The sequence below is a fragment of the Anoplopoma fimbria genome, chromosome 10, assembly GCF_027596085.1.
Source record: "Anoplopoma fimbria isolate UVic2021 breed Golden Eagle Sablefish chromosome 10, Afim_UVic_2022, whole genome shotgun sequence".
Taxonomy (NCBI): domain Eukaryota; kingdom Metazoa; phylum Chordata; class Actinopteri; order Perciformes; family Anoplopomatidae; genus Anoplopoma; species Anoplopoma fimbria.
In genome coordinates, this window is record NC_072458.1 from 4,345,388 (window position 1) to 4,357,653 (window position 12,266).

Here is a 12,266-nt window from a genome sequence, read left to right on the forward strand (position 1 = left end):
GCATTTGTTTATGTCCCATAAAAGACATCTGCTTTATACTGTGTGGCCTTTTTAGTGGTGCTTTAATAACAATACGAGATATTAAGGTATCCACTCGACCTTGTGTTGTTAAAAGTTCAACCGGAATTGGTTTCGTTTTATCCAGCTTGACACATGATCGCTCCTGCTCCGGGACCGGGGGCAGGACTTCTATCCAAGTCGGAGTAGAGGAAAGCAACGGGGGAGCAGGGAGGCAGCAGAGACCCACACAGACCCGGACCCACACTTCTCTTCTCGAGGTTTTACCCGCAGTGAAAATGACCCAGTGTGTGCATTGGATGCTGTATTTGGCGGTTCTGGTGGCGTTCGCCGCCTGCAACGCTCCACCGGTCCCGTTAGACGACATCTTCATTGAGAAAACTTTCGTGCCAGAACAGTGTGTGCGCGCAGTCAAAGTGGGGGATTATGTCAGGTATCACTACAATGGCATGTTTCCAGACGGCAAGAAGTTCGACTCAAGGTGAGTATCGACCGAAGAAGAGGAGTTTATTCCCACTGTTACGCTCACGGGATGAATCAGCGTGCGCGATGCGTAAAAGTGCGCGTTGAGCGGTTCGCCCTGTTAGCCACGCAGGCAGGCTGACTCTCAATCCATGTATGCTTAGCCCAAGGGCCCCGGAACTTTTTGATATCCACAGGGATTACACTGAAGGCCCCTATTTGATCAGATATAGAGTTTTGCAACTATATATTGAAATAATTATTATATTCCTTTATTGATCCCCATGGGGGAATTCAAGTGTTGCAGCAGCTCAACTACACAGACACAGACAATAAATACACATACTATACAACTACACAGACAATAAATACACATACTATACAACTACACAGACAATAAATACACATACTATACAACTACACAGACAATAAATACACATACTATACAACTACACAGACAATAAATACACATACTATACAACTACACAGACAATAAATACACATACTATACAACTACACACAGACAATAAATACACATACTATACAACTACACAGACAATAAATACACATACTATACAACTACACAGACAATAAATACACATACTATACAACTACACAGACAATAAATACACATACTATACAACTACACAGACAATAAATACACATACTATACAACAACTACACAGACAATAAATACACATACTATACAACTACACAGACAATAAATACACACTATACAACTACACAGACAATAAATACACATACTATACAACTACACAGACAATAAATACACATACTATACAACTACACAGACAATAAATACACATACTATACAACTACACAGACAATAAATACACATACTATACAACTACACAGACAATAAATACACATACTATACAACTACACAGACAATAAATACACATACTATACAACTACACAGACAATAAATACACATACTATACAACTACACAGACAATAAATACACATACACATACAACTACACAGACAATAAATACACATACTATACAACTACACAGACAGTAAATACACATACTATACAACTACACAGACAATAAATACACATACTATACAACTACACAGACAATAAATACACATACTATACAACTACACAGACAATAAATACACATACTATACAACTACACAGACAATAAATACACATACTATACAACTACACAGACAATAAATACACATACTATACAACTACACAGACAATAAATACACATACTATACAACTTATGACTACAAGTACTATACAACTACACAGAAATAAAATAAAATACACATAAGCAACTAACAGACAATAAATAAGCATGCTTGATCCAATGGATTCGTTGAAACCTGATTACCAAGTCCTTCTACTTAATGCTCTACCTGCTTCTGAAGGTGCCTGAACTCCACTTAAGGAACCACCCATCTCATCAACAGCAGTAACAGTGAAACATGCAAAGCGGTATGCTTTCAATTCAGGGCCCCTTGACCCCCGAGGGCCCCAATGCCTGACATTCACTTGCATATTTGTTAAATAGTTTGAAGTACCAAAGTATGCAGGCCCTGCAGTATAAGCTTACTTTGTGGCCTTGTCTTGTAGAGGGGCCCTATGCTCACATATATAACTAAATAAATTAAAATTGTACCTTTTAAATCAGTGTGTTTTATCTCAGTACGTCACAGGCTGTTAAGATGGTGACATTTTAATCTCACATACTAAATCATTTAAGTCCAGGCACAAAATGACAAATAGACGTATAATTGGCACGAGACACTTTAATTCTCACTTTTGAGTCTCTTTGGATGAATTTGAACTCCTTGAAGACATTTTCTTTTTTTTAATGAGTTGTCAAAGAAAGATGACAGATTTAATTGTTTCTCCCAAATTGTTTTTCCACAACAACTGATAATACCCTCACTGGTAAAAAAAACCGTGAATCATTTCAGTTTAGTGAAGTGGTTTGTTTCAGGGTATGAGAATGTTTGCAGCAAGGCACTGCATGAATGAAATGCACTTTTTGTGTCCTTACAGGTATATAAAATAACGTGTTTATGTGTTTGTGTTTCAGTTACGACCGTGGCAGCACCTACAATGTGTTTGTTGGCAAGAAGCAGCTGATCGCCGGGATGGACAAAGCTCTGGTGGGGATGTGTGTCAACGAGAGAAGCCTGGTCAAGATCCCACCTCACCTGGCATATGGCAAACAGGGCTACGGTGAGGTTTAAACTTCCTGTCATATTAGCACATTCCTGTCCTGTCTGATTGTTCTGAACGAGGCAGGACAGAATATAACATGTTCTCCACCAAGTTTGAGGACATTGTGTGTGTTTATTCCTCTGGGGAGTTATTATAAGTACACAGATGAGGGAGCACACAGCCGGCCCTACTCATGGTAACAATGAGAGAATTTGGTGGGACATTGCAGGAGCATAAAGGCATAAATAACAGTATTTGCAGAAAGCACTGTATTGTATTGTACTAGAGAGGAAGTGGGCTGCTCCCAAGCGTCCATGTTTAATGATGTCAGAGGTACATCACAAACCAGGAAGCAGGTTAGAGGAAGATGCTTTGAATCAGGATTTTCAGCTGTTAGTCACCACACTGAAGATGTCAGAGCATAAGCAGATGGAAGATAAACTATACACATCTTGATCTATATAGGAACTGGGCCAGTGTGCACCGGAGAGTTTTTGTGTCATAAAATGTTGATATGTTTGCATGTATTTGTAGTGATGAGAATAAAAATCTAGAGGCTCTGTTTACATGCAGAGGCCGGTGTGTCACTTAGTGTGTGTGTGTGCATGAAATAGTTAGATAATGGGACAGATAGGAGAGAGGGGGGCATGTGTGGACAGGTAAAAAGCTGAGCCTGTGTCCTCTACAACGAGCCTGTATCAAAGAGAAAGATTAGAGAGACAAAGGAGAACATAGAGAGGTGGGAATTTGGAGGAGGTAGAGAGAGATTTAAACTGGAAAGAGGTCGGCCAGCTTATTAGTAGTGAAGAGCCTGCCACCCACACATTCCTTGCACCCCTCCTCCACCTCCCCCGTCTCCCACCTCCTAAGCTGCACCTTGTATGCTTGTTGAGCTGTTAAAGGTTCGAAAGGGAGGGACTCATGCTCATGTTTGCAAACAGAGCTGGTTGACATGTTGGATGTTGGCAAGTGGACAGGCACGAAGGACACCAAAGACACGTTCTATTTCTGTAAATCTCGGGGGTTAAATGACATGAGGTAGAGGTACTTTGTACAACTACCCACTTATTACTAGGGCTGCATCTACTGAATGAGTCCATTATCAATTCATTTTGCAGATAACATTGTTTACTGATACATTCTGTCAAACCATGAAACATCAGAAAACAGTGAAAATATCACATCACAATTTTTCTTGAACCCAAGCTTACTCAGGTCTTGTTTTGTCCAACTAACAGTCCAAAACCCAAACGTTTTCAGTTAACTGTATAAGACAAGGAAAAGCAGGATAGTAACAATCTTTGCAGCTCTGCTGATATGAACACATTTTATTATAATAATAATAATCTTTATTTATATAGCACATTTCATACAGACTGTGTGGCTCAAAGTGCTGCACCTTTAAAAAATTAAATAAATAAATGACTGGCTTGTGTAAAAGTCACACAGATGTGCACAGTTTGAAGTAGAACTTGCTGATTTATTTGAATGAATGGGCAGTCTTTCAAGTCCATTTTTATTTTAATTTAAAATATAACACCCACATTCTTAAAATGCATTTTTGATTTTATTGACCAACATAAACAAATTCTTCTATTCTAAAAAACTTGAATGTGAATTTGTTTCTGTAATGCAGCAGTTTAATGAACAACTTCCCAACCATGTTCATTCACTGCCAGGTTCATGGCGAAAGGAAGCCACTAAAAATGATTTATCTTGACACAGACTTCTGGTCATATTGCCAAGATCTAGTGTGAGAGTGATTAATACACAAGAGCCAGATCAGAAAGTCAGATCAGAAAGTACTGTCTGCTGACTCAATCTTTTCTTTTCTCCTCAGGTGACATCATCCCTCCAGACTCCATCCTCCATTTTGACGTCCTGCTGCTCGACGTGTGGAACCCGGAGGATGGCGTCCAGAGCAAAACCTACCACACACCCTCCAACTGCTCCAGAAAGGTGGAGGTGTCCGACTACATCCGCTACCACTACAACGGCACTCTGCTGGACGGGACGCTCTTTGATTCCAGGTTTGTTCTGTGATATAATCCCTCATTCACACAGACATCCAGCCACACACACATATATGTAACCTCTCTCCACCACCCTTTTGCTGCAGCCACACCCGTATGCGTACCTACGACACGTACGTTGGGATTGGCTGGCTGATAGCTGGTATGGATCAGGGCCTTCTGGGAATGTGTGTTGGAGAGAGACGCATCATCACTATGCCTCCGTCACTTGGATACGGAGAGAATGGAGACGGTGAGTTTTAACAATTTATTTATCATCATTTGTTTGCTTAAGTCTGATTTACATACACCTGTGAGGGACCTTTGAGAATAACAAGAGATTGATATTTACAGTGGAAAGCAACAGGTGCTGTAGTTGCACATTTGTGTGAACATATGCAGTTAAACTACACATCTCATCTTGTTAAACCCTCTCAGTCTTGTAAGTGATGCAGAGTCAAGAATCTTTCTTGTCCCAAACCTTAGCCCGGATCAACTATTTTGCAAAACTGAAACTTTGTATTTGTTTTTTTAACTTCTTCTATATTAGAAACTAAAATGAATAAAAATGAAAAAAAAAAATATATATATGATTAATTTTCCAGCCAAATACACTTTCATTTTATTTTCAGTCTTTGTGCTAAGCCAACCGGCTGCTAGCTGTATCTTCAAATTTACAGATAAAGAGTGGCATTGATCTTTTTCTTCCCACAGAAAAGGAAATAATGACTCTCACAATATAAGTATTCCTTATATTGAATGTTTTTTGCCCTCATTTTACTAAAAATAGCAATATTTTCCAGCAATATATTTTATTATTTTTCAAATAATCACCAACAATAAAGAATAAAAAATAAAATACAGAATGAGGGAGACTATCAACAACATTTAACTGATTTTTTATAAAGGCCTTCCTTTAATGCCAGATATTTAGAAAATAACAATTCAAAGAATTAACTATATAAATAAAGATTTCTTTACTTTTTTAGTAGGTTCACATTTTCACAATTTGTAATGAAATTCATTTTTGTTATATACGTTCATAATAGTTTTACAAAATACTCTTAACTCATCACTACTTACATGGTCAAGGTTAGGAATTGATCCTGGTCAATCTTCTGTAATTCCTCAACCCTTTCTTCTTCTGGTTTTAGGAAGTGACATCCCAGGACAGGCGTCTCTGGTGTTTGATGTAGTTCTCCTGGACCTCCACAACCCCAAAGATGGGATCACAGTGACCAATCAGATTATACCTGAGTCCTGCACAAGGAAGTCCGTTGCTGGAGACTTTGTACGCTATCACTACAATGGCAGCCTCCTCGATGGAACATTTTTTGATTCCAGGTGTGTGTCAGTGTTCAATATTCATTATGTTAACCTTGAAGAAAAGCTCACAGTAGACTTTTATCATAAGTAGAATTAAATGTTTGATGTCTGCTGTTCCTCAAGTGGCCTCAGGGTGGCAGCATCTCTCTGTGCACTGAAGATGTTTTGTGGGATGACCTGAAACTAAAAACACAATGTTGGACTTCCTGTTATCATTACAGAGTGGTGCATCCTGTGAATTGTTTTGTAACTTCTTACAACACATGATTTATGTCTGGTAACTTCCTGGTTGACTGACAAGCAGACAGTGTATTTATATCCTAAAAGTCGTAAGTTAAACTAAACATTCTATTTGCCAACTGCAGAAAAATGCACACCAGTATGGATGTGTGTACAATATACTTAAAATATATAACAGATTCTAGGCAAAGTGCAGATCATTTCTAATACGTGTAGAATATCACAGAAGTGTTTATTTTTTATTTCCGGTTATAGCTTTAAGAAATCTGTTTTAGGATGACAGAAAATATTAGCCAATATGTGAGCACATTTTCTGTCTCTTCATGCATATACTTTGGCCTGGAATTTGAAACTCCTGATAAACTAAAAAGCCACTGTACTGTATGACGTATGTGTGTCAACAAAAACCACAAGTGCATCCTCCAAATCAAACTGCTGGTGGCAACAGGAGCACAGTGGTTTTGGAGATTTTCTCTGATCCTGCTCCATGCAACAGTCATCTCTTTTAGGTTTTCATGGGTTTTTTAGGTGTGATCTTCTGTTCGCTGACCTGTATACGAGATTAAAAGACATCTCACTTAATGCTATGAGAACAAAAATAAACTGTATATTTAGATCTCTGATTGACTAGGATTTATTTCTCTATGTGATATGATAATAATAATAATATATTTTCTGCTCCACAGCTACTCTCGTAATCGTACCTATGACACCTATGTGGGTAAAGGCTACGTGATCGCCGGCATGGACGAGGCTCTGATTGGAGTCTGTATCGGAGAGAAACGCACCGTCACCATCCCCCCACACCTCGGCTACGGAGAGGAGGGCACAGGTGTGTGTGTGATGCTTTGATACCCTTATCTTGAAAATGTCCACGCTACTTAACTCTACTTTATGCCCAAACAAGCAGAAACTAAAACAGTTTCTTCAATCTGATGAACAATTAACATAGGTCCTAAAGTGTCAATGTCATGTAACACTAAACATCCATTTTACCAGTAATTTATATATTTCATAGTTTGAATAGTCACTGTTCTTTAACATGTTAATATCTTTACTACCACTATAAATATAATCAACACTGTAAATACACCTCATGCGTATAAAGCAACCTGTTAGAGTAATCATCTCATATTTATTCCAGCCTCCTTTGCACTATTGCACTACTGTATTACTGTAATTAGATGGATGGATACTTTATATATGTGTATATAGTTTTCAAATGTTTATATTTTACTTAGTTTAGTTTTTCTGTCCTTGTTTTAGCTGTGTATTGTTGCACTTTAAAGATTAATTCACAAAGAGCAAACTTGTCCTTTAAGAGTTTAGACTTTTATTGCAATAAATAAGGGTCACATTTGCAAATGCAGAGAAGCTGGTTCTGATTTAGTTCCTTTGTCTGAAGCTTTAACTTTGTATTCTCCGTCTTTTATGTCTTTCTCAGGTTCTAAGATCCCTGGTTCAGCTGTACTGGTGTTTGACGTTCACATCATCGACTTCCACAACCCGTCAGACAACATTGAGATCACCATCATGCACAAGCCAGAAGAGTGTGATAAGCAAACCAAGAAGGGAGACTTTATCAAATACCACTACAACGCCTCTCTGATGGACGGCTCATCCATCGACTCCACGTGAGTAAACTTCTGTGAGACACTTTAAGGCCTGCTGGAAAGCAAAACGTCTTAGGATAACCTGGGAAGACTTAGCTAAGAAAAGATTAGCATCATTTCAGATTGAGTGATGAGTCTTTCATCAAATTCAGTGCCCCATATAACTATTTTCCAACCTACTGCAGCTGTCACAGGGACTTTTAATGAAAACGTTTTTCGATCTTAGAAAAGTACATGTTTATCATTTTGGTTATTTTAAAGCTTTGATTTTTCCCCTCTATGTGCCTTTCGGGCTCTATAGTGATCCAATTTATTGATGTAAAGGAAAAATAAAGAAGAAAATTCTAAATGCCTTCTTGAAGCTAAGTCTAATGGAAACTGATTTGAACCTGGATGTTTTTTTGTTTGTTTTTCTTTTGCTATCTTGTTTGTTTCTTTATGTATATAGTTGATTTATCATTGTCAAAACAGGCATGAAGTGAAGGATTAGTAAATGTCATAGTAAATCTTCTGGCTGCCAATAAAAAACTAAATGAAATAAAATAATTGAATTAAACAAAATATCATAAACATGAATGATAAACTAATCTCTCAGGAATACACTGAAGTCTTGAATTGTCCTTGATGCCAGTTTCACCCTTCAAAACTATTTTGGTTTTTGGATTCAAACCAAACTTAAATGCTTGATAAAATGACTTAATACTCTGACCGCATTATCATCCTGAATCTGAAAAAGCTTCACCTTTTACTCAGCGAGTGGTAAAGGACACTGTTAGAAAAAACATGATATGTGTTTGCTTAAGAATAATGACTAAAAACACAGATATTGTGTGTGTATCTGTTTTATTTAAACTTAATTTGTTTCAGATATAATTATGGAAAGACATACAACATCGTCCTGGGAGCCAATCAGGTCGTCCCAGGGATGGAGGACGGACTGAAGGACATGTGTGTGGGAGAGAAAAGGCACCTTGTTATCCCTCCTCACCTTGGCTACGGGGAGAGAGGAGTCAGTAAGTCACACACAACCACACCAGCAGTTAAACGAGGAATACATGTGATGCTGCCAGCTGTTACCCCATTTCATGTATTTATGCTAAGCTAAGCTAAGAGAGAATTTCCAGCTCATTATTTGAAAAATGTTCAAAACATAAAACTTTTTTACAAGTTTTTTAAAAATAAATTCCTTTACAATTTCTTGGAAGTACATCTAGATTTGGATCGGGGGCATCATCAGCTGCCCTCTGCCCAAATTTCATTTTAATCTGTTGTTAGATCATGTTTAAAACATAAAACAACCATAGACCCTAACCTCTTTACTGGAGGTAACAGTTTTGTATTTGTCATACAGATAGTTAAAGGAAAGGTTTCTCTTGCTCTCTCTTGACTGGAACTCTCCTCTCAACACATTTTCGTATCAGCCACACCGAGTCTGAGCTCTACCACTTCACCTCCAGCTAATTCTGTTTCTGCATTTTTTGTAGCTGACGAAGTCCCAGGGAGCGCTGTGCTGGTGTTTGACATCGAGCTGGTAGAAATGGAGGAAGGACTTCCTGAAGGCTACATGTTCATCTGGAACGACGATGTGTCAACTGACCTCTTTACTGAGATGGACAAAGACAAGAACCAGGAGGTGGAGCCCTCTGAGGTATGTGATAACCTGCCATCTTATCTGTAACATCTTGGACTTTTTTTCCTGATTGCTAAAGTCAAATTATCCCTAATTTAACCTCTTGGACCGCTCCTTTGTTTCCATAGTTTACTGACTACATCATGCAGCAGGTGAACGACGGTAAAGGTCGCCTGGCTCCCGGCTTCGATCCTTATCGCATCATTGACAACATGTTCTCCAACCAGGACCGCGATGGAGACGGAAAGATCACAGAGGCAGAGTTCAGACTTAAAGCTGATGAAGACGTCTCCCATGACGAGCTATGACGGGACTGAGTGTAAAACTCAGATCAGGGGGAAGGCGGAAGGGTCAGACAGCGGGGTTGTAATACATATGTGGGCGGTAGAGTAGAAAGAGACAGGGTTGTAAGAATGGGAGCGAGAAATATGCTGAGAGATTTGTTTGGTTTTTTATTTTGAAGATTTAGATGATGTTTGAACGGCTTCTTGGCCTTTAAGAATAAAGTGAAAAGAAAGAGGGAAGATTTAGAAATGAGATTATATTGAGTGCTAAATATTGTGAAGACTCACCCGAGGTCTATGATGACTGTTTTTACCTCCATTCACATCAAGTTCTTGTCTTGTTTTATGTGACATTTGATTATTTTATTTTGAAGGGTACAAAAGCACTCGTGTGAAAGAACAAACCAAGGCCTCACTCCACGATCTCTGCATTCAACACTCCTTTGTGACTTTTATTGTCGTTAACATTTCGTGATTGTGCGTGAAACTTTTTTTTCCCTTTCACTGGGCATCAGTTTGTCTCTGAAATATCGGACATTCTTCAGGAGCGACGAGTCGCCCATCACTCACTGTTTTATACGGTGATGATGGGGGAAAGTTACGTTTGTTTCTGAAAGTGAGAATGTTTAGTTAGAATAACATTTTATTTAAATCGGTAACAGCTGAAACCTTTTATTCTTTCACCTTTAAATGTCAGGATGCCTTCTGTGTTTCTGCTGTTAAATCATCCAAAGCAACACTGAAAGGTCCCAAATCCTTAAATGTTGGGGCTTTGCAGTCTTTCAATCAGACTCCATTGCTTGTTTTTTCTTCATCCAAATTTCATCATCTGGATGCATCAGGATGAATGCAAGACTTTGTGTGTGTGGGTTTGTGTGTATGTGTGTGTGTGAGAAAGAAATAGAGAAAAATGTGAGTGTAACTGTTGCTTTTGTTTTACTTTTTTTATTCAGGAGAATACCGAGGCTTGATGATGAATATGTCAACACAAAGTTTAATTTGATTAAATGACCAGACCTAAATATAAGCCTAGATTGGGTCTGTCCTTTTCGTACTATAAGTGTGTCTCTCCGCTTTAGACACTTATTTTAACTTTTTCTTTTACCAATAGCATTGTCACAATGACTCACAATGGAAAGGTTTTAAAAAAGGATCAAAATAAATCTGCGACCTTCTCTGTGGAAAAAAACATCTCAATATTTTCTCTTCATTGCTGAAATATTTGACGACAGCCAGAAGATTGCTGTATTTTATATTAGTTGCACAATCCTTCATCAATAACCCAAAGTGATGTCTGATATGTTTTACGGCTGGATTAAGCTCCAGACTATAGTTTGATAATGAATCACATGTATTCACTGTACCTGACTTGTGGGCCTTTTTAAGTAAACCCTTCTTATTTGTAGTTGTTGTTATTTCTTCGTTATTGTCATTATCGTAGTTCCTCAGTTTCTGAGGATTTTGATTAACATGTCAATATGTAACTTGGAGTTAATTTAGCTCAGTGATTGAGGTTTATTTTTTGCCTGTTAGGGAGAAGTGATGACAGAGTCAACCTCTAAGTTTAATTCTGCATAAAACTAGGAAATACAGTTAAGGTGCTGTTTCAGTCTGTTACTGGTTCAGTACAAAACCAGGCTTGTATGGGTAAATGCTGTTAACCAGATTAGCCTGGCAACTAATGTAACTAATACTTCCTCCCAGTGTCGATAAGGATCTGGAAGACAGCTGTTCTGCAACCTCTGGTATCAAACGGGTGTTTTGTAAAATTCAGTTCAGCATATATTATAACACGGGCTGCCTTTGTATCACTTATTTCAGGCCTTTCACATCAGTAATCCCAAAAGCAGGATGGCAAAGGAAATGCTGCCCTTCAGAACCATGCTTGGTACTCATATTGTATTTCTAAATTAAGATAAATCACATTACTTATAAAACATAAATTACACTTTAAGATACCGATCACTATAGATTCTAACGGTTTAAGGAAGCAAAGGTCACCGTTGTACAAGTGTCAGTCAGGGGGACAAAACCACAGAGAGCTTTATGGCCTCGTACTTCCTGTTGTTTCCACGACAGAGCAGGAGCTTCAGCTGGTGGAAAAATTCAACCATAGTTCACTGCAGATTCTCGATTTTGCAACAATGTTTCCAAGTATTTGTTTAATTTACAATTGTTAGTTAACTCATTAATTAATGATTTGAATAATTTTCTTCTTAGAATTAGTATGAAAAATGGAATTGGGACACACGGCCAATGTGTTGACAAACTTCAGGCGTCAGTTTCATGTATTGTTTTTATTTTGATGAATAAATACTTTGAAGATGAGCAATAAGGAAACTGATTCTACTGATTATGATATTGGTCTCAGTTTGACTTTCATGAGCACTTCTCACACTTGCACTATCACCCAGACAATGGGGTCAGGGTAAGAGGAATTCCTTAAAAGCTAATGCTAAACTACAGCAACAAAAG

The 12,266-nt window shown here is 38.2% G+C and overlaps 1 protein-coding gene across 1 annotated transcript; it reads left to right on the plus strand.

Annotated features, from left to right (window-relative positions):
- Positions 1-187: 187 nt before the first annotated feature.
- On the plus strand, positions 188-12,050 carry fkbp9 (FKBP prolyl isomerase 9). Its single transcript, XM_054605927.1, has 10 exons — positions 188-499; positions 2,559-2,704; positions 4,527-4,716; positions 4,806-4,951; positions 5,853-6,042; positions 6,951-7,096; positions 7,709-7,898; positions 8,745-8,890; positions 9,362-9,525; positions 9,636-12,050. Exons 1-10 carry the CDS (start codon positions 297-299, stop codon positions 9,813-9,815), a joined length of 1,701 nt encoding a protein of 566 aa, XP_054461902.1. The 5' UTR covers positions 188-296; the 3' UTR covers positions 9,816-12,050.
- Positions 12,051-12,266: the final 216 nt, after the last annotated feature.

Bases quoted from the DNA above. Each gene is read 5' to 3' on its own strand.
- fkbp9 (XM_054605927.1), top strand. From the start codon at position 297: ATGACCCAGTGTGTGCATTGGATGCTGTATTTGGCGGTTCTGGTGGCG. The intron at 2,705-4,526 runs GTGAGGTTTAAA...TTTTCTCCTCAG, and splicing joins ATATGGCAAACAGGGCTACG to GTGACATCATCCCTCCAGAC. The intron at 8,891-9,361 runs GTAAGTCACACA...CATTTTTTGTAG, and splicing joins CTACGGGGAGAGAGGAGTCA to CTGACGAAGTCCCAGGGAGC.